The sequence below is a fragment of the Acomys russatus genome, chromosome 28 (genome assembly GCF_903995435.1).
Source record: "Acomys russatus chromosome 28, mAcoRus1.1, whole genome shotgun sequence".
NCBI classification, from domain to species: Eukaryota; Metazoa; Chordata; class Mammalia; order Rodentia; family Muridae; genus Acomys; species Acomys russatus.
In genome coordinates, this window is record NC_067164.1 from 30,377,342 (window position 1) to 30,398,864 (window position 21,523).

The window sequence follows — 21,523 nt, forward strand, 5'->3', positions numbered from 1 at the left end:
TTTAGTAAAGTCCTGGGTTTGAACTAGTGATGGCTCTTGATTTCCCCAGATCCACACGGTGGAAGAGAATTGACTCCTCTGTGCATACCGACAGCACAGGACTCTCCTGTGCATGTACGACATAAATAAATACACGGAATTTTTAAGTTCTAGATTATATGCCAGTCTTATCATTAAGAAGCAAAACAAAAACAAGCCATGCAGTGGTGGTGCACGCCTTTAATCCCAGCCCTTCCGAGGCAGAGGCAGGCGGATCCGAGTTCAGGCCAGCAGGGTCTACAGAGTGAGTTCCAAAACAGCCAGGGCTACACAGAGAAACCCTCTGGAAACCCCAACTAATTAACCAATGAAACAAAACAAAACCAAAGCAAAAAACCTCCACCAACACCAAAAACAGTCAGCAGTCAGTCAAAGTAGCATAAGCCTTTTAATCCCACTGCTTGGGAGGTAGAGGCATGGGGACATCCCACTTCAGAGCCAGCCTGGTCTACCTACCTATGGTTGTTCTGGCTAGTCAGAGCTACACAGTGGAATCCAGCCTCAAAACCAAAACAAACATTGAGGCTACACAGAAAAACCTAAAGTATGCCTCCCATTCCGACAGCAAGAAAAGGCGAAGTCCTAAAGACTACAGTGTGTGCACAGCACGCCCCCGGCAGGTTATAAATTCAGAGGTAGCACACAGGGTGGATTACCTGAATTATTCTTGAAGTAGAATGGTTTGTGAACAGATGGAAAAGTTAAGTACTATTCCTCTAACAAATGCTCAGAGAGAAAAGTCGGTTTAAGGATTTCTGTAAAGCCCTGATTGAGAAATCCTTTCTAGACTTCCTTTAAATTATCCATTGCTTTGGGGGAAACTGCCTAAGCTTTTGGTCATTTCACACTAATCTTGACAAGGGGGGGGGGGGGGAAGAGGCCTCGCTGAACACATAATCATTAACAAAAAAAAAATCCTAAGCACACTCGTTACAGTTGTCCACGGAGAAGGAATGCCTCACAAATCTTCACCATCTGCACATTCGGAAAAAGCACTCAGACGGCCAAAACAAACCGAGAGAGTCAACGTCTGCGAATAACGCACAGATAAGAGTTAAAAGGTAACAACTTCCTAATAAAGACAGGGAAAGGACGCTTACAATTCCGACCCAGCGACCCTTGCAGATTTATACATTGTTACAATATGGTAAACATTTTATACTACCTGCAAAAGAGGATGTGGTGGGGGCAGGGGGCAAGAAATATATTTAAATATGAAGCCTTAGTTTTTCCTTCGCCACTAAGTCAAGAATCAGACAATGTGGAAAATTCCTGCACACTTACTTAAGCCTGTTTGAGAATGGCTTCATCTTTCCAGCCTTTTAACATCAAGTTGACAAGTCGCTTTAATACAACGTAACTTCCCCCAGTAGCAACTAATTAAGGCTTTCAAAAAGTACTCGTTTTTCAGGTTACAGGGAAACATCACGCTTCCCCACTGTCGCAAGACTGTAAAGAAGCGAAGAAGGGGGGAAGGCTGTCGGCGCTGGCAAATTACTACGCAGAAATAACACTTTTTCTCCTATTTGTACCGGGGTGGGGAGCGAATCAACTTTGAGGTCCCTACTGCTGGTATTAGTGGGACGCACTCCAAATCGATCACAAATAGAGTCGGGGGGCAGCCTCCTAGGCCGGCCTCGACCCTTATCCTTCGCCCGGATCTCTCCCTGGACGAAGCCTCGTGGCCGCTCGGGTGATGAAACACCCGGCAACCGGCAGCCAAGCACACGGGACGGATCCGCCACCTCTCGTCCCCAACCCCAAGACCGGCCCTCCTGGCCACGCAGGGTCCCCGGCCCGCCGCACCACCCCAGCCTCCAGTCACCATCACTCTAGGATCTCTTCCTCGCCTGCACTCCCGAGGGCCGGCTAGCCGCTGGGAGCGGCGCCGCACGCAGGGAGTCCCCGGGAGCGGCCCTCGTCCTCGTCGTCGCTGGAGTCCTCCGCTACAGCCGCAGCGCTAGCGCCGGAGCTGGCCCGGGCCGCGCTCCGTTCAGCGCTCCGCGTTCCCGGGGCGCCTTCTCCTGCGTGGCGCGTTGCGGGGCGGGGCGGAGCGGGGCGGGACAGGCAGGTTGGCAAGCCGGCGGGCGGGGCCGCCGGCGCTGGAAGGAAAACTGCGCAAGGGCCCGCTAACGCCGCCGCTGAGTCAGCGCGAGGCACGCCCCCCGCGTCGTGCCGCGCGGACCGGCGCCAGCGGCAGCCTCTTGGAGAGAGCACAGACGGCCATCCCCGGGCAGGGCCCCGGGAGACTACAACTCCCAGCATACAACGCGCCGGGGACGCTTCCGACCGGAGGGCCGCACACGTGCTCCTTGGAACTCGCACGGAGGGGGGCGTGGTCGCCGACTTGTGGTGCATGCTGGGAGAGCGCATCCGGCCCTCCTAGCCACAGGTTTCGGAGGTCCTCAAGGCTTTTATAACAAGAGCCACGTTGGACCCCGCTTTGAGTGGCGGTCTAAGGCACGTTCCACGTTTTCCATAAAGGCCTGCTCCGGTGGTGAATGGCATTGAGGACTGAATTCCTGAGGGTTGGAGTGTGGATTTGATTCAAACCACGTGTTGAGTTAGTTGCCGAATTCCTTTCCAGTGGTTCCACGTGGCAAGAGTCCAGAAGCTTAAGGATCTGACTGTTTTTGTCTTGTTAGTTCACTGCATTGTTATTTACTTGGTTTGCTTTTGAGGCAGGATCACATTCCATAGCCCAGGCTGGTCACTCGTGTTTTTTGTTTGTTTTTTTTTTTTCCTGAGGGATGGTTTCTCAGTGTAGTTCTATATGTCCTGGAACTCGCTCTGTAGACTAGGCTGGCCTCGAACTCACTGAGATCCACCTGCCTCTGCCTCCGGGGTGCGCCATCACTGCCTGGCTTGATCCTTATTTTTTTTTTTTTTTTTTTTTTTTAAGTTATTCAGGCTGGCCTAAACTCTCCACAAAACCTGGAATTACTGGGATGAGCCAATATACCCAGTTCAGATGTTTGTTACTAATTTTTCCTTTTTGGAAAGCATTCTGGGTGGTAGCACACAGCTTTAATCCCAGCATTCAGGAGGCAGAGGCAGAGAATTTGAGGCCAGCCTGGTCTAGAGAGTGAATTCCAGGACAGCCAACCCTACACAGAGAAACGCTGTCTTTAAAAAAACCAAACCAAACCAAAGGAGAAAGAGAGGAAAGGAAAGGAAAGCATTCATAGGAAGTCCTGTGCTTCCGTTCTTTGTTTGTCTCCTAGTGTTGCTTTGTTTATGTTATCTCGAGTTACTGTTACTTTGTGAGAGTAGTGTAAATTCCAGCGGCTTGGATCCGAATCCTAAGCCTGCGCCTTCATTATTGTTAGCATTATGTATGCTACGAAATTTACTCGTTTTATGTAGAGTGAGATAGGACCAACCTAAGAGTAAACGGTTTGGCTAATTTTATTTAGAGGCAGAGGCTCACTCTGTAGCTCTAGTTAGCCTAACACTTGCTGGCCTCAAGCAATTCTTTTGCCTCTAGGAGTGCTAGGGTTCCAGGCAGCCACCAGGTCTGGCTATTTATTGTTAATACACGTGTTAGACCTATCTACTGTGACGCTATTTCTGGGGATACATGAATAAACATCTATTCACCCTAGATAGGGTACTGATAACAGACCAAAGTGAAGATACCAGTAAAGTCCAGCTTGGTGAACCAATGGCTTTAAGTGGGGTTACACTGATGCGTACCCCAGTACATGACAGATCACTTCTACTGTCTAATACCACAGGTGGGAGAGGCCCTGGCAGTTGAGTTTGTTTAAGAGTGTCTAGCTTGGGAAGGGGATGGTTTTATTAATCTGGTTAGTTTCTGGGGGAGTGGCTGAGTTTTAAAAAGTTTGTTCCCAGGGTGAAATGTTTCAACTTCACTTTGATACCTTGTGGCCTAAGGAACATCACTCCGAAATGAAAGATTTTAATCTGAGAGGAAACACAGTGAATTCAACGTTTAGATTTCGTTTTGTTTTGAGACAGGGTTTCTCAGTGTAGCCTTGGCTGTCCTGGACTTGCTTTGTAGACCAGGCTGGCCTTGGAACTCACAGCAATTCACCTGCCTCTGCTTCCCAAGTGCACACCTTTAATCCCAGCACTCAGGAGGCAGAGGCAGTCAGATCACTGTGAGTTTGAGGCCAGCTTGGTCTACAAAGTGAGTCCAGGACAGCCAAGACTACACAGAGAAACCCTGTCTCGACAAACCAAGCAATCAAACGAACACACAAAGCAATTAACAGTGAAGAGGGGTTTACTCCAGTGCTCATAATAGCAGTAAGTACTGCAATGGCTTTTCCAACTAGTTTTTCTATTCCTTCAACTCCTGCCACACAAACCACTGGAGCACTAATCTCAGTGAGATATTGACGATTCATTGAGTGAACGCACACCCCAAGACAAGACTCATTGTAATCAGGACCACAGAAAGGACTTAGAAGCCCAACTGATGCCAGCCTGTTCCATAGGCAGCCTTTTATAAGAAAAACCATAACCTGGTAACAACCAGGTAGCCAGGTGGGAAGCGAGGGGAGGGCAGTATTACATCATTGTGACTAGGTAAACACAGGAAGAGTAGATTTTGTTCTGAGTGCATTGTATCCAGGTAGCTAGGCAAAGTGTTTTAAGCTGATTGGCTCGGACTTGGCGACTTTACAGTTCCCCATTGTTCCAGGAGAAAGGAACAGAGCAGGGTGTTGTGGTTTTGTTTAAGTAGAACATATAGCTGTTGGGGGATGGTGGTACCCAGTATACCACAAAGAAGGTGTTGCTCCAACGTTATAGAGAGTTTTGGGTGCCACTTGTTGTTTTTAATTAGTCAACATTACTAGTATTACTGGCTAGCAATCAAGCAAGACACTGACACTTGTTTCATTTTAAAATAGTCTTAGTTAACCTTGGGCGGGGCAGATATTAATCCTCTAAACTACTTCCCATAGTATGAGATACCTGCCCCAATCCCATGCCGTTTCTAATAATGTCTATCAAGCTACCTCCCATCCATAATCCCAAATACTTGCTAATGTTCTTAATCTGGGCCAAATCTTCCATCCAAGCCGGCCATGTGTTTCTCTTCCACCTAACCCATGGTGGCCTTCTCTCTCCTGTGGAGTCCCTTTCTCTTCCAAGAATTCCTCCCTCTAAAGCACACCTAAGCCACACCTATCTCATCTGCCTTGCCCAGGTGGGATGGCTTTTTATTAATTAGCATAAAAATACATGAGACCGTCCCCCAACATATATCATTAGTTTAAGCAGAATGTTCAACAAGTTTTAATTGTAAGTAAAAGGCTATTAAGGCTCCCAGGTAGGTAGCACCTGAAAACCTAAACTTAATTTCACCTTAGGATCAAAATAGAGACTTAGAAACAAAATGGCTTCTGTTATGTTAAAGACGAAAGCAGGTGTTAACAGAGGAGCTGCAGTTGTAAATAGTTACACCACCACCCTCATTCTCAAGGGATCTGATATGGAGTATCCTATTTTTAATGTGGGAAAAGTCCATTTATATTGTCTTTTGGGGGTAGCTTGCTATAAGTCACTGTCTCAGAGGCTCCTGAATTGTTCCTTGCTCCGGGCTCCAGGCTCCTGCTGCTCCGAGGTCTGCTGGGTCTCTCTGGGCATCCAGCCAAACGCAAAGAACTGAATCTTCCTGTGGAGATGATCCCAGGCAAATTTCTCCTCTGTAGCTTTCTGTCAACTATCTCCTGTCCTCTGCTTCTGCAACATTTGTGGGCTTTCTTCTTCTCCTTCTTCTTCTTCTCCTTCTTCTTCTCCTTCTTCTTCTCCTTCTTCTTCTTCTTCTTCTTCTTCTTCTTCTTCTTCTTCTTCTTCTTCTCTTCCTCCTCCTCCTCCTCCCCCTCCTCCTCCTCCTCCTTCTTCTTCTTCTTCTTCTTCAATCATATTGAGTTTTCTTACCAACCACGTTGACTGTCATAATGTTATAATGAAAGAAAATCCCAGATGTTTGATTTTACCAATGAAGACTCGGGAGCCAGATGCTGGGGTGAAAACCTGGTAGCTCAGAGAGGCAGAGAAAGCACACAGTTGCTATTCCTACTCAGCCGTCTTCCCAGAAGGAAAAAGCCAAAAATCCAAAGAGCTAATGAGCCAAAAAGCTCCTCCTCCTCCATGTTGTGTTAAATACCCCTGAGCTCTAAGTCCCTCCTTTCTGTTAGTCTCTGTCAGCTGGTTTTTTGCTCTGCTTCTTGATTTAGGGTCCTTTGTACAGAAAGCTCTTGGATTAAAGGTGAGTGTCAGGGCTGCCTAACCCCCACCTAATCACCTGTTTATATTAAAGAGAAAGTTCTTGGATTAAAGGTGTGTGTTAGGGCAGAACCACACCAAACAAGAAACAGGTTTTTATAGTTCACATTTTCAGGGTTCACAGTGGGATCAACTACCCTGCAATGGAGGGGAATGGAAGTAGAATAAAGTTGATGTAACCATTTAATAGGTACATTTATTTCCTAATGTTACTATAAAATTCCTTCCCAAGGGGATTTTTTTTTTCTCCCTGAGACAGGGTTTCTCTGTGTAGCCTTGGCTGTCCTGGACTCACTTTGTAGACCAGGCTGGCCTTAAACTCAGAGCAATCTGCCTGCCTCTGTTTCCCGAGTGCTGGGATTAAAGGTGTGCGCCACCACAGCAGGCCCAAGGGGAATCTTAAGCAAAGTCCACCCCCCTTCCTAAGGTCCTAAGGACAAGGCCACCTAGATTCTGCCAGAGTTCACTCTGGGGAACTATTGTGGAAGTTTGGGTTTATATGTAAACATGTTTTTGCTTTAATCCCAGGTGAGGGATATGGGGCTGCTCCAGATTGTCCACAGCTGATAACTGCCTCCTGAAAGGGCACATGATCTTTGTCAGCTGGGAAGTACCTCATGTGGGGGCGTGGTCTTTGTCAGTGGGGATAAAAGCCAGACTCAAAGAGAGACTGGGGGCTCCAAGAAAGAAAAAGGCCACTGGTACTTCCCCCCTGCTGCTCCTGGTTACTGTTCATACAGTTTGAGGAGAAGTTATCCTGAAACAAGGATTGGACTTGCCCTAAGGACCCGGATGACCCTAAACAGCAGGAAGCAGCTAAGGACAGCTATGCCCCCTCTCCCCTCCTTTCTCTCCTACCTGGTGTTGAGGTATTGGAAGAGATTGGGGTGGAGAATGGAGAAAGGGATTTAAGGATCTCAAAATAAAGATAGTGTTTCAAAAATACACCAACAGGGAACCAATGAATTTATTTGGTTTATACACAGAGCATAAGTGAGGGGTTACTTATTGGAGTGTGGGTGGTCCTCTCCCCAAAAAAGGCCACAGTGTAAGGTCTTTATCCATTAGGGATGATGGCTCCTCTGTAGGCACATAGATGGAACACTCCCCAAGCCCCAGCCTTTCTCCACCTACATACTCTAGCCCCTCCCCAGCCATGTGCAGTTGGGACAGAGGTACATACAGTAGGTGGTAAGGGCAGGCTGAGTACTCGGATGAGAGTCTCCTGTCTTACTCTATGATCTTTTGCAAGGGGCACAGCTGAACTCCCCAAGATACCTATAGTTTGCCTACGAGGATACTCCTGCACAACAGCTGAACATGTTCAAGACACAGCGTTTCATATATAGCCTTTTACTTTGTATAAAACATCTTTAGTTGTTTGAAATGTCAGGCTTCAGGGTTGGTGAGATGGATCAGCAGTTAAAAGGTTCTATTCCCAGCACTCCAGAGGCAGAGGCAGGCGGATCTCTGTGATTTCAAGAACAGCCTGGACTACAAAGAGTCCAGACCAAACAAGGCTACACAGAGAAGCCCTGTCTTCAAAAACAACAACAACAAAAAGTCATATTATTCTTCCAGAAGTCCTGAGTTTGATTCCCAGCACCCATATTGGGTGCTTACAGCCACCTGTGGCTTCAGCTCCAGGGGATCCAAAACATTGAGCCTCTGCTGGAGCCTGAGCACATGTCATATACTTGAGAGTGGTGGAATGTGCACACACAATACACACACACTCACACACACACACATATGATTAGTTTTTGTTTCATCGAGAGAGGGTCTCTCTGTGTAGCCCTGGCTGTCCTGGAATCACTTTGTAGACCAGGCTGGCCTCAAACTCACAGTGATCTGCCTTCCTCTGCCTCCCGAGTGCAGGGATTAATAGCGTGCATCACCGTGCCAGGCTGAAATATTTTTATATACCTTTAAAACAAAACGCCAGGGTTGGGTTTGCTTCTTCTCTGCTTCATGTATCCTGAGTGTAGCATGATGCTAGAGCCTGGTTCCAGTTTGGATGAGTTATTGCGTGAGTTTTTAACTTTCCCTGTGAGACTTTGCCAGTACTAGCCCTGGTTTGAGAGGCTCTGCAGTATATATGTTCAGCATATTGCACTGCTTGTTCTTTAAGAATTATTCTGATTGCCTTTAATCACAGCACTCGGGAGGCAGAGGCAGGTGGATCGCTGTGAGTTCGAGGCCAGCTTGGTCTACAAAGTGAGTCCAGGACAGCCAAGGCTAAAACAGAGAAACCCTGTCTTGAAACCATCACACACACACACACCCGGCCCCCAAAAAAGAACTATTCTGACAACATTTCTTTGTCTTCTTCACTTACAAATTCATGTTGTGAGAACTTTGTGAAGCATTATAAAATACTTACCTACAGCTTATCTATAATTTATTTAGTAACATTGGCCCTTCCCTATAGTTCAAATGGGATTGTAAAATTCTCTTCCAGTTTTATAAACTCATTATTTTACAGTAAATAAGGAAATGGCTGTCCTGTCAGTGAGGGATGTACAATTTCTCACCTCAAACAATGCTGGCAGATAACACTCATCATTTTAGCAGAAGGCATATAGTAGGGACTTTCGATCTTTTCAACATGCTTGAGCCTGTGTTACCAAGTAGACACACTTATTTGACTTTCTTTCGTGTATCTGTGCCCCATTTCCATAGTTTGAGCACTTGATGCTAGGATTTTCCCTACAGTTAGTGCTATACTTTTGGTTTGGTGTTTTGTTTTTTAAAGATTTATTTACTTATTCTGTATACAGTGCTCTGCATGTACCCCTGCTCGCCAGAAGAGGGCATCAGATCAAATTATAGATGGTTGTGAGCCACCATGTGGTTGCTGGGAATTGAACTCAGGACCCCCGGAAAAGCAGCCAGTGTTCTTAACCTCTGAGCCAACTCTCCAGCCCCTTGTTTTGTTTTGTGATACAGCATCTCAGTTGGTAAGACAAGCTATTCTAGAGCTCTGTAGCCTTTGCTTACCTAGAGCCCATCATGAGGCTATCCCCCTCTGTCGGTGTCCCAGGTTCTGGGATTACAGGCTTTAGCCACCATACCAGACACAGGTTCTGTAGGCCAGTTCTAAACGTCCTGCACCCACAATTTAAGATCTGTTCCTCCCATATTCACACGTAAGACTGCTACACTCCCTGTGATGGTATTTGGAAGTGGGGCTTTGGCAAGGTAATTAGATCATAAAGGTGGATGGACTGCCCTTATTATGCACAAAGGATCAATTTTCTTCTACCACTGAAGGCCGTAAGAAAACAACTGTGCATACCAAGAGGAGTCACCCACCCCCAGACACTGGATCTGATGATGCCTTAGTCTTGTATTTGCAGACTCCAGAACTTCCAGAGATGTTTGTTGTGTAACTCTCTCCGTCCTCCGCAGTTTGTCCCAGCAGCCCAAAGGGACATCTTGAAGAACAGTCAGTGGTCTTAACCTCTGAGCCATGTCTTCAGCCCTAATTTTAATTTTTTTTAAAGTTTTTTTTTTCAAAGATTTATTTATTGTGTATAGTGTGCTCTGCCTGCATGCATGCTGCACACCAGAAGAGGGCACCATACCAGACCTCTTTACAGGTGGTTGTAAACCACCATGTGGTTGCTGGGAATTGAACTCAGGACCTTTGGAAAACAAGGCAGTGCTCATAACCTCTGAGCCATCTCTCCAGCCCTTAAAGATTTACTGTGCATACAATACTCTGCCTGCATGTGTGCCTGTAGGCCAGAAGGGGGCACCGGATCTCATTATAGATGGTTGTGAGCCACCATGTGGTTGCTGGGAATTAAACGCAGGACCTCTGGAAAAGCAGCCAGTGCTCTGAGCCATCTCTCCAGCCCCCTATTTTTGTAACTTTAAAAGATTATTTTATTTGTGCCATGCCTGTGTGTGGTGCCTGTGCCTGTACCTGTGCATGTACAAAGGCCGGAGGAGAAGGCCCAGGAGGGGGAAGTTGGGGGATTCCTGGCGTGGTATGGGTGCTGTCTCTGAACGCTGCTCTCCGACTGGGTAACAAGGGCTCTTGCTCTCGTCCTTGTTCCTCAAATAGTATTTACTGTTAGGTCCTAGGTTTTTGTTCTTTGTGGGGTTTTTTGTTTTGTTGTTGTTTGTTTTTGTTTTATTTTTGTTTTTGAGACAAGGTTTCTCCATATAACTCTGGCTATCCTAGAACTCAGTATGTTGTATGTAAACCAGGCCAGCCTTGAACACACAGAACTCTGCCTGTCGCTGCCTCTTGAGTGCTGAGATTAACGGCTTGCGGCACCGTATCCAGGTGGCGCCTGTTCCTATAATCATTGTTTTGTTTTCTTGAGACAGTCTCTTTCTGTAGGCCAGGTTAGTCTTGAGTTTATAGGAATCCTCCTGCCTCTGCCTACCAAGTATAGGCTGTGGATGAACACAGGCGCATGGTGTCATGGCGTCATGATGCCTGGTCTTTAGTGTTTGTTTTTTTGTTTGTTTGTTTTTTTCTTCCAAGACAGGGTTTCTCTGTGTAGCTTTGGCTGTCCTGGACTCACTTTGTAGGCCAGTCTGGCCTCAAACTCACAGCGATCCACCTGCCTCTGCCTCCGGAGTGCTGGGATTAAAGGTGTGCGCTACCATAGCCGGCTTGATCTTGTACTTTCTGCAGAGCTGAGAATCAAATTCAGGGTCTCACTCGGGCTGCCGAATCCTTTACTGCCTCAAGCCCGTTTCTAAACTCTTTTCAAGGTTTGCTAGTCGTAACAACGCTTTGGTGTTGGGGCTCCTGTTCTCATCCACAGATGGGGAAACTGATGTGTTGGGTGACTTTCAAGGTCACTTACTGCTGAGTGGGAGGGCTAGAATTAGAACCCCATGCACCTGCTCTCACAGTGTAATGTTTTCGAACTCAGTCTCCTAACTCTGGACTCGGGCCATGTTGATGGGAGTCAAGACTGCCCCTTCCTCTGTTAGCTCCACCTGAGGAATGTTTATCAAAGCTTTGATAGCGCGGAATCTGTGCCACGTTTCTTGAGTTTGGACTGACTTAGAAGATAAGGAACAAGGGCTTATCTCGGCTGTATTTGGGTTAGCTACTTCTAGAAAGATTAGAAAAACTTAGGGGGACATGAACACTTCGGTATGTGTCGTACTCTCTGATCTTCACTTCCGCTCTCCTTGGCAGGCAGGGCAAATGTTAGTAGCTGCGTATATGAGGAGATTTAGGCTCAGAAAGAGTAAGTGATTTTTTTCCTTCCTAAGAATCTCAGATCGTGAGCAACAGTTAGTAGTCTAATCCAATCCTCCTGGCTCCAGAAAGCTCTCCTTTGGGCTTAATCCCATCCCTGCAATCTGAACTTCACTGTTTCTCTGGCAACGCTGAGCACCTGGCAACCATGACACTCCCTTCTCTGTGAGCCGTCAAGCATAAGTGAGGTCATCAGTCTCTTTCTTGTATGCTTAAGGTTTATTAAGGTTGGTATCCCGGTCTTCAAAAGCTAATTGCTTCCTAATGGGCTTCTTGGCACAGACAGCGGGTGCACCTCATTGCGGGCCATGCTCCAGCCATCCTGTTTGTCTTGGTCCCAGGAAGTGGGTATAAAGCTAGAAACGCAGAGACAGACCAGTGGTGTGAACTGAGGCTTTCCCCTTTGGCCCTCACTTTCTATCACCGGTGCTCTTGGTCACTGAGCTGCTGTGAGGGTAACTGTCAGGTGCAGATGGGGGCCTTTGCCATTCTATTGGCTTAAAGTGGCAAACGTCCTAAACCGAGGAAGTTTGTAAGCCATGTGAGGAACACTTTTTATGCATCCATGAGAAGGGAGATCAAACTCCGGGGACTCCCTGAGCGCTAGGCCATTTGAGACTTTGCCAGCAGGTGGCACTTGTTCCTCACTCCTCCCAACTAGTTTAAGAATAGAAGTAATGTGTTCTATTTATTTATTAGTGCTTTCTGTTTAACGAGGCTTAAGCATTTCTCTTTATTGTAATGGGCTAGTCCACAGTATCTGGTTATACATTGCAATACACTTATCCTCTTCTCCCACAGTGGACTTGAAACTGCTTACAATATTCACTTTATAATAGTAAAATATGAAAAGGGAGACTATAAACCACTGTAAGGAACATCAGCTTTTGTTAAGGTCTGTTAGTAATAGAGGGATAATATAGTATTTTTGTATCTTTTCCAAATATTTGCTTACTTATGAGACGGAGTCTTGCTGCGCAACCCAGAACTCACTAGATGAACAAAGGCAGACCTCCTATTTTTTGGCTGTCCTCAGGCCTCTGTTCTGCTTTTTATCTTGCTAAAGTAACATATCCCAGCCGGGCGGTGGTGGCACACGCCTTTAATCCCCGCACTCGGGAGGTAGAGGCAGGTGGATCTCTGTGAGTTCAAGGCCAGCCTGGTCTACAAAGTGAGTCCAGGACAGCCAAGGCTATGCAGAGAAACAGTCTCGAAAAACCAAAACCAAACCAAACCAAAACAAAAAATATACCCCGTTACTCCTGGCCGGCCCGCGGACAAGAAGCAGTACCTTAGTGCTCGGCGTCTCTAGGGCTACATAATCCACACCCTTTAACCCATCAGCTTTGATTTCCAGGGGTCCCTTAAACCGTGCGTTTATTTTCCGCATTGTTCTAAGCATCGGGAACACGGGCGCACCGCTTGGGTGGCCTGAGTTACAGAAACAATTTGTAAGAGTTTTTTGAGGCAGATTTCTTGCATTTAAGACAAAGCTGGAGACTCACAGTAATTATCGGATAAATTTCCATTTGTTTCAAGTTTCTCTTTAACAGGAAATCAGATTAAAACTGGCCTCCATTAGCAATAGTGTTTGTATGGTCATGTGGCTCAGTAGTTGGACAGGGCCTCAATTTCTTCCCAGACCCTTGAGTGCTTCTCGGTGTAAACCAACCTTGAGAAAAGATGTTAGTCTCGCCCCGCCCATCGCTGTGTAAGGTGAGGACGAAGATTAGGGGCGGGACCGGGCGGGGCAAAGGGGCTCAGGGAACCAGATGCCGTACCGGGTTCACGAAGCTGGCTCCCAGCGTCCCGGCGCTGTCGTGGCGGAGGCTGCAGGCACACGGCTTTGTGGCGCGCGCGGGTTCCACCGGGTGTCGTGGAAGCACAGCCACCCGGGGCACTGTTCCTGGCCGCCAGAGTCTCATGGCAAGCCCCGCGCGGTCCGGCTTCCCGGCGCGCACGAACAGCCGTCTGGACGCGTTCCTGCGGCGGCACTTGCTGCCCGAGGTGTACGACACGGTCCGCGCCTATGAGCCTTGCATCGTCGTGTCGGACGCTGAGAAGCACACGTTCAAGTACGTGGTGCTCAGCGACCGACTCATCTACCTGACCGAGAACCCGCCCAAGTCCATCCGGCGGGTCGTGGCTCTGCGGGACGTCGTGGCCATTGACCTGGTGAGGATCGGGGACGGGCAGACTCCTCCCTAAACTCTCTTGCATCACTCCCGACTCCCCACTCCAGCACCAGAGAAAGGAGGAATACTTTCCTTTCATCCCGCCCCAGACTTCCCCATCTCTTGTGTCAGTGAAAACAGCTGCGCGGGAAAGCTGGGGATTGCTGTAGAATTTCAGATAAAGATGTCCTATTCGTCTGCTCACCCTCCTCCCCACATTGGGTCACAGATTTGACAACTTGTCCCTCTATAGAAACACACCTTAAAGCCGGCAGCCTCTTGTTCATTAAACACCTAGACTGTGTAGGTACTGTGCTTGGTACCTCTTTAAGCAGCGAGTGCGGGAGAAACGGGAGACTGCATCCGCGCAAACAAACACTGCCATGCCTTGTTTACTTTCTTGCCTCTCATATTCAGTCAACAAGTGACTGGTCCAGAATAGGCGAACGAACGAATGAATTTATGCGTGATGTGCACGGGATCTTGCTCCTTTCAGGCTGGCCACTTGATGCAAACTGGGTGGGAAATTTTCCTGGAAGGAGGGTCACAGAAGTGAGAGGCAGTGTGGCCTGGCTGAGCTTTGGCCGGGTTTGATGCCGCTGTATTCCCTCTCCTCTGGGAGTAGATTGACTTTAAGAACCAGCAGCCAATTGGAGGCACAGCCTCCCTTCTCGCTTCTCTCCTTGCCTCCCGGTCTCTTTGTTTGAGCTGCTTTCCAGGAGTCGCTTCCTGTCTCCATTGGGACAGGTGTCTAGCCTTTTACTCTCGCTTGCCTAAGTCTGTGTCCTCACGGGAATAGATGGCAAGGCTCTTGGTGGAACTGCTTTGCCCAGAAAATCATAGCTTGGTCTCAACATATTTATAAGAAGATAATAAAATTAAATGTTTTTGTTTTTAAGTTCAACTCAGACTTCCCTCATCAGCAGTGGCTACATTTCTTTCTTTAAAACTTTTATTTAATATAGTTTTTTTTTTTTTTTTCTTCTGAGACAGTGTTTCTCTGTGTACCCTTGGCTGTCCTGGACTCCCTTTGTCTGTGTTTGTGAGTGTGTGTGTCATGGTGAGAGTGTGATGAGAATGTGGGACTAAAGGTGTGCGCCACCACGCCTGGCTCTGTTTATTTTATATACATTGGTGTTTTGCGTGCGTGCGTGCGTGCGTGCGTGTGTGTGTGTGTGTGTGTGAGAGTGTCAGATCCCCTAGAACTGGAGTTATAGTTGTGAGCCACCAGATGGGTGCTGGGAATTGAACCCAGGCCCTCTGGAAAAGCAGCCCTTAATTGTTGAGCTATCTCTCCAGACCTTCTGTTTTTGGTTTTCATTGCTGGCCTTGTGCATACCAGGCAAGTGCTCTCCCACAGATCCCCCAAGGCTGTGGCTCCCGATTGGATCTCTCACCTCCAGAACTGAAAGGAGTTAAGTAGCAGCAGGGCTGTGGCAATGGTGTGTGTTCTAACAGCCATAAGCAAGTCTTTTGCTTTGGGCAGTTCAAGTGAGTGGGCTGTTAAGATTATTCCTCATGAGAAGAAGTAGTCATGCCAAGCATGGATGCCTCAGTCTCTTTCTCTGAAATTGTATAAAGTGGGTCTAGGATTATTATAGTCTACAGACTTACACTAGACTCGTTTCCCCCTTAAGATTTTATTTTATTTTTAATTGCACATAGGTGTGCACATGAGTGTGGGTGCTCATAGAGGGCAGAGGCCTTGGATCCTGATGGAGCAGGAGTTACAGGTGGTTGTGAGCTGCCCAGCATGGGTGCTGGGAACTCAGTTTGGGTCCCTGCAAGAGCAGTGTGCACTCTTACCCCCTGAGCCATTTTTCTGGCTCCCAGCTTTGTAGGTTGTATGAAAAATAGTCATCACAGAATTGCCTTACTTGACACCAATGGTGGCTAATATATAACGGATAGAATTCTCTCTCTCTCTCTCTCTCTCTCTCTCTCTCTCTCTCTCTCTCTCTCTCTCTCTTTACAGGAAAGGGCCTTACTGGAACTTGCTATTCTAGGCTGGCTTTTTTTTTTCTTTCGAGACAGGGTTTCTCTGTGTAGCCTTGGCCATCCTGGACTTACTTTGTAGACCAGGCTGGCCTCGAACTCATAGCGATCCGCCTGCCTCTGCCTCCTGAGTGCTGAGATTAAAGGCGTGCGCCACCACACCTGGCTCCTCTAGGCTAGCTTTCAATTCCAGATATCTGCCTGCCTCTGTCTCCCAAGTGCACAGGTGTGCACCACAACTCCAGGCTGGAGTTTTCCAGTTTTTTTGTTTGTTTGTTTTTTGTTTTGTTTTTAAGACAGGATTTTTCCTGTAGTCCTGCCTGTCCTGGACTCACTTTGTAGACCAGCCTGGCCTCGAACTCATATAGATCTGTCTGCCTCTGCCTCCCTGAGTGCTGAGATTAAAGGCGTGTGCCACCACTGCCCAGCTGGAGTTTTCCAGGTCTTAAGACTTTAGTATTTTTCCTAATTCTTTGAGAATTTCATACTCCCTAATTTCTTGTGTTATGAGTAGTCTACTCTGAGTTATGTCAAGGTGATCACTGGGCAGCTTCAGAACCAGCCCGTCCTTCCATGAAAACTAAACTAGTCCCCTTTCCTACCAGGCAGCAGTTCTCTTTCCAAGGCTACCTCTTAACATTCTTTCCATCATCCTCAGACTACTCGTCACACTCCACAAGCTTGCCTTCTTTTTTTTTTTATATATAAAAAAACTTTATTTTATCTTTAAAGATTTATTTATTATTATGTATACAGTGCTGTCTTTGTATACACCTACATGCCTGAAGAGGGCATCAGATCACATTATAGATGGTTGTGAGCCACCATGTGGGTGCTGGGAATTGAACTCAGGACCTCTGGAAGAGCAGTCAGTGCTCTTAACCTCTGAGCCATCTCTCCAGGCCCCAAGTTTGTCTTCTGGTTTCTGGCTTTCCCTTGTCTCGGGTTTCCTTCCCACCTCTGTTCTTGGTCACTGGCCTTCTGGGGAAGCTGGAGAGCACACTAGCTAGCCCCAGCGCTTCTGGGCCCCAGCTCTACCTGTTTGATATGTGGCTGGCCTTCTGTTAACCTAAGGCAGAGTTATCAACCTTTGAGGATCAGATTACCCGTTCACAGGGTCGTATGTCAGATATCTTACATATCAGATACTTATATTATGATTCATAACAGTAGCAAAATTGCAATTATGAAGTAGCAATAAAATAATTTTATGGTTAGGGGTTCAGAACACCATGAGAAATTGTATTAAAGCAGCATTAGGAAAGTTATGGGAGAGAAAAAAAAAAAGGTAGGGCTGGAGAGATGGCTCAGAGTTTAAGAGCACTGGCTGCACTTCCAAAGGTCCTGCGTTCAATTCCCAGCAACCACATGGTGGCTCACAACCATCTATAGTGAGATCTGGTGCCCTCTTCTGGCGAGCAGGCACACATACAAGCAAAACACTTCATAATACATAAATAAATCTAAGAGAGAGAGAGAGAGAGAGAGAGAGAGAGAGAGAGACAAAAAAAAATCTACACGTTTTGGAGAAGATATTAATTTGGAAAGGGTAAAATTCTCCTTTTAGGAAAAACAAAGCATTGTTAAAGAGAGCGTGAGCTCTTAACAGGTGTTTGATGTGGCTCATCTCAGCGTGTCCTAGTGAGCCTGGGAGTCTTTACAGGGTGCTGATGTTCCCATTAAGAGTTAGAAGGAGGCAGAGGCAGGTAGATCGCTGTGAGTTCAAGGCCAGCCCGGTCTACAAAGCAAGTCCAGGACAGTCAAGGCTACACAGAGAAACCCTGTCTCAAAAAAAAAAAAAAAAAAAAAAAAGAGAGAGGATGGGCTGGAGAGATGGCTCAGTGGTTAAGAGCACCGTCTGCTCTTCCAGAGGTGTTGAGTTCAATTTCCAGCAATCGCATGGTTGAACATTATTAGGCCTATAATTATGGCAGTATTTTCTGACCTGCTAGCCATCAATCAAGACATAGACATCGGTTGTATTTTAAAATAGCCTAGTTAACCTGGGGCATGGCAGATATTAAGCCGCTAAACTACTTCCCATAGTGGTGCAGGTATATCTGCCCCAATCCCATGCCATCTGCTTCTAATAATTTCTATCAAGTTACCTCCCATCCATAATCCCAAATACTTGCTAATGTTCTTCATCTGGGCCAAATCTCCATCTACACCAGCCATGTGTTTCTCCTCCACCTAACCCATGATGGCACAGCCTCCTTCTCCCTTCTCCTCCAGTCTCTCCTTCTCCCAAGATTCCCTCTGTCTCCCCACAGCCCCGAGAAACCTTAGCCATACCTATCCCATTTGCCCTGCCCAGGTGTGATGGCCTTTTATTGGCCAAACATAACTTGCTCTTAGGCAAGGTATAGGTGGGGCACAGAGACAGCAAGCAATAATTAGCATCAAAATACATCAGACCAGCCTCCAACACAGCTATTCCGGAAAATTCTGACTGCAGCAGCTCTCTTCTCTTCCCCTTGGCCCCTTCACTCTCTCCCCAGGACTGGTGCCTGCTAGCTGTCCCCGGCTCCAGGAATAAGCATAAAGGGTAATACCATGTACATGTGAATATGCCACAAAAACCGATAACTTTGTTGTTGAATCACTGGGTGTCCTTTAGGGTTCAAGTGTCTCCTCTAGTCATTTGTAGTTTAAAGGCACAACTCACGATCTCATCTGGTGGCCCTGGGCCTGGCACATTACTGATCTCCTTTTCCATGTCTGCTGTGACATCAGGGCCATGGACCAGCCCTCTGCCTTTCGCTTGGGCTGCAAGAGCCTTTTCCTTGGTGTCAGGTATTGACATTTTGTTGCTGAGAATGCCGTTGCTGACACTGTGCAGATTTGGGTTTGGGCCCTTCACAGAAAGATGGATGGGCTGGAGGTGCTGTCCCCTTCTGTCACTGTCGAGGCTTACTCTGACTGTCTTCTCTGTGTAAGAACTTTTCTCCTCTGAATATCCCTTTCACTTTTGACTGGTGACTGAGCTCTTGTGGCAGGAGGAGCAGGTTCTTTTGGCTCAAACCTAGTTGGTTCAGACATCTGTGAATCTGCCCTTCCACGCAGTCTTCGATTTTCTCCGAGGTGTCTGCGGGGCTTGTGTGAGCGCTGTGAGGGCCAGAGTTGACAGGATCATCATGTTGAAGGTTTCCCAACAACCTTGGGCACTTCTTGTTGTGGCGTTTCTGAACACCTTCCTCTCGGCTGTAGTCGGGGCACTTGCGACCCTTGCCTCTGTCTGCAGACTTCACCTCAGTCACAGCCTCTTCCTCTGGGCCTTCGGTGCACTCTGGGGACTTTAACTGCACCTGACCCTCATCCTGGGCTTTCCATATCTGACTCTTGCCCGGCTTTTCACATCCAAGCTCTGTTTCACCCTGTTCCGGTTTCCGCCTCTTCTGCGGCTCGGCTGGCTCCTCAGACTGCACATCATCTCTTCCCTCTTTTTGTATTTCCTCTTCTGGCGTTTCTCTGGATGGTCATGGCTCCTTGTCCCACGCAGCTTGGGAGGTGACCATGTCGGATTGCCTTCGCTCAGGTGTCAAGTGTCGGCTGTCTGCTGTGGCACAGCTTTCTGAGTTCTATATCAAAGTGCAGGTCGGCCGGATTCTCAGAGGGAGCTCTTAGGTGGTTGTCCTCTTGATGGCTGAAGGATCACTAACTCACTTGGAGATGTCTTATCCACATGATGGTTCAAGGTCAGAAGCCGAAGGGTGAAGTGTTGTTTTAAATGAAAAAAAAAAAAAGTTCCATTTTACCAATAAAGACTCAGGAGCCAGATGTTGGGGTGAAAACCTGCTAGCTCAGAGAGGCAAAGAAGGGCTGGAGAGATGGCTCAGAGGTTAAGAGCACTGACTGTTCTTCCAGAGGTCCTGAGTTCAATTCCCATCAACCACATAGTGGCCCAAAACCATGTATAATGTGATTTGATGTCCTCCTCTGGCACGGAGGTGTACACGCAGGCAGAGCACTGTATACATAATAATAAATATTAAAATAAAAATAAAAAACAAAGAGGCAAAGAAAGCACCCAGCTGACCGCCCAGGAAGAAAAGGCCAAAAACCTCAAGGTCAAAGACTTGCTAGCTCAAAACTCAAAAAGCCCCAAAAGCCAAAGGCCAAGATGCTGAGGAGCTCAAGAGCTCAAGAGCTAAAAGTTCCATCTACTTCTACCCCTCAACTCAGAGCCCCTCCTGCTCGTTTAATCCCTGTCAGCTGGTTTCTTGCTCCACCTCTTGACCTAGGGTTAACTTTATTAAATCCTGTGTACAGAAAGCTCTTGGATTAAACGTGTGTGCTAGGGCTAAACCACACCAAACAAAAGCCAGCTTTTCATAATCTCAGGGATCACAATGGGGTCAAATATCCCTGCAACAGTAAAGAGCTCAGATTTTTTTTTTTCTTTATCATAGGAGGTAGCCTTTGACATTGGAGTCAGTTGTGAAGTCAGTTGGAGGTGACAGTATCAGAGAGTATTTTTCAGTTAGTGAATGGATCAATGTAATGTTATCTTTGAAGCTGACGGTTCACCAGTGCCACTGCAGAAAACTATGGAGTTCAGGCTGCCTCCTATGGAGGGCTTCCTTGGGGGATACAATCCAGAAATCATGTAGAACCAAACAGCCAGTCATCTTAAGACACCAGGCCTAGGCAATTCAGCCAGAGACATACTCCTCAACCAACGCCCAGCACAGTGGTTGCCCTCGCCACAGCTTCAAGGTTCCACACCTGCCTGTGATGCAGTGGGACAGATCCTAAGTCAGTGTTCCAGACTGGATGGAGGCCCCACCCACCCCCATCAGTTCCAGCATCTTAAGAGCTCTTCCTCCAAAAGTGACATCCCCAACACTGTCTGCACACGTCTGAATGGTCCAAGCTATTCCAAGGCCGAGTCCGAATTCAGAGAGGAAAGCTTAGCTCTGCCTACTGAGTATTTTGTTTTACTACACTCTGTTTGTGTGAGATCCTAAGCCTGACAGGTGGAGTTGGAATCCTCAAAATGTGTACACGTGCCCATCCCTCTCTGCTGGGTTCAGAGTGGAATTACCTACGTGAGCATTCTACATATGTGTTTTACTTTGCCCATGAAGGCGGAGTGCAGATAATGTGTGGTCCTTCCAGGCGGACATTTAAGAGCCATCAGTCATCTCAGTCCCTCAGGTGTGGACACTGGGTCAAGGTCAGTGCCCACTCTGAGTGAGCAGTGTCCCCAAAACTGTCAGTGAACACTGAGGAGATGAGCCCCCCGCCGAGGTCTGAGTGTTGTTTGTTGTCTCTGTATAATAACCTAGCCCATTTTTTTGTGTGTCTGTGTGGGGTTTCGAGACAAAGTCACTCTGTGTAGCTTTGGCTGTCCTGGACTTTGTAGACCAGACTGGCCTCGAACTCACAACTATCCGCCTGCCTCTGCCTCCCGAGTGCTGGGATTAAAGGTGTGTGCCACCATGCCTGGCTATAACCTAGCCCATCTTGACTATGACATTTGCCTTTGGGGTAAGTCTTATTGGACATGAGCTATTAAAGGAGACAAAATATGATAGCCCTTCCCTGGAGGGGAACCCACGACTTCTGTCATTGATAGGTGGGGCTGGTAGAACTGGGAGATTTGAGTAATTTCAAAGTAGCTCCTCACTACCTATACTTACTAGTTATGAAGAATTGTGCATGCACAAAAAAGAATGTCCACATTCATAATTGCACACACACATATACAGATAAAATAAATTTTTGTATTTTTACTGTAAAAGTTGTAGGATGGAATATGCTTGTAGTTCAACCCCCCAGGAGGTTGGGACAAGGGAATCTGAGATGCAGGCTAGCC

At 47.2% G+C, this 21,523-nt stretch overlaps 2 protein-coding genes across 2 annotated transcripts in view; one reads left to right on the plus strand and one right to left on the minus strand.

Moving 5' to 3' along the window:
• The window catches only part of Xpot (exportin for tRNA), a 33,515-nt gene extending 31,420 nt beyond the window's left edge, over window positions 1-2,095 (minus strand). The window contains exon 1 of the mRNA XM_051170086.1: window positions 1,865-2,095. The gene's annotated coding sequence lies outside the window, so the exon portion shown is untranslated. The remainder of the gene's footprint in view (window positions 1-1,864) is intronic.
• An 11,237-nt stretch (window positions 2,096-13,332) lies between these two features.
• Window positions 13,333-21,523, plus strand: part of C28H12orf56 (chromosome 28 C12orf56 homolog) — a 51,998-nt gene continuing 43,807 nt past the window's right edge. The window contains exon 1 of the mRNA XM_051170428.1: window positions 13,333-13,708. Coding sequence (XP_051026385.1) covers window positions 13,457-13,708 — 252 coding nt within the window. The 5' untranslated portion in view covers window positions 13,333-13,456. The remainder of the gene's footprint in view (window positions 13,709-21,523) is intronic.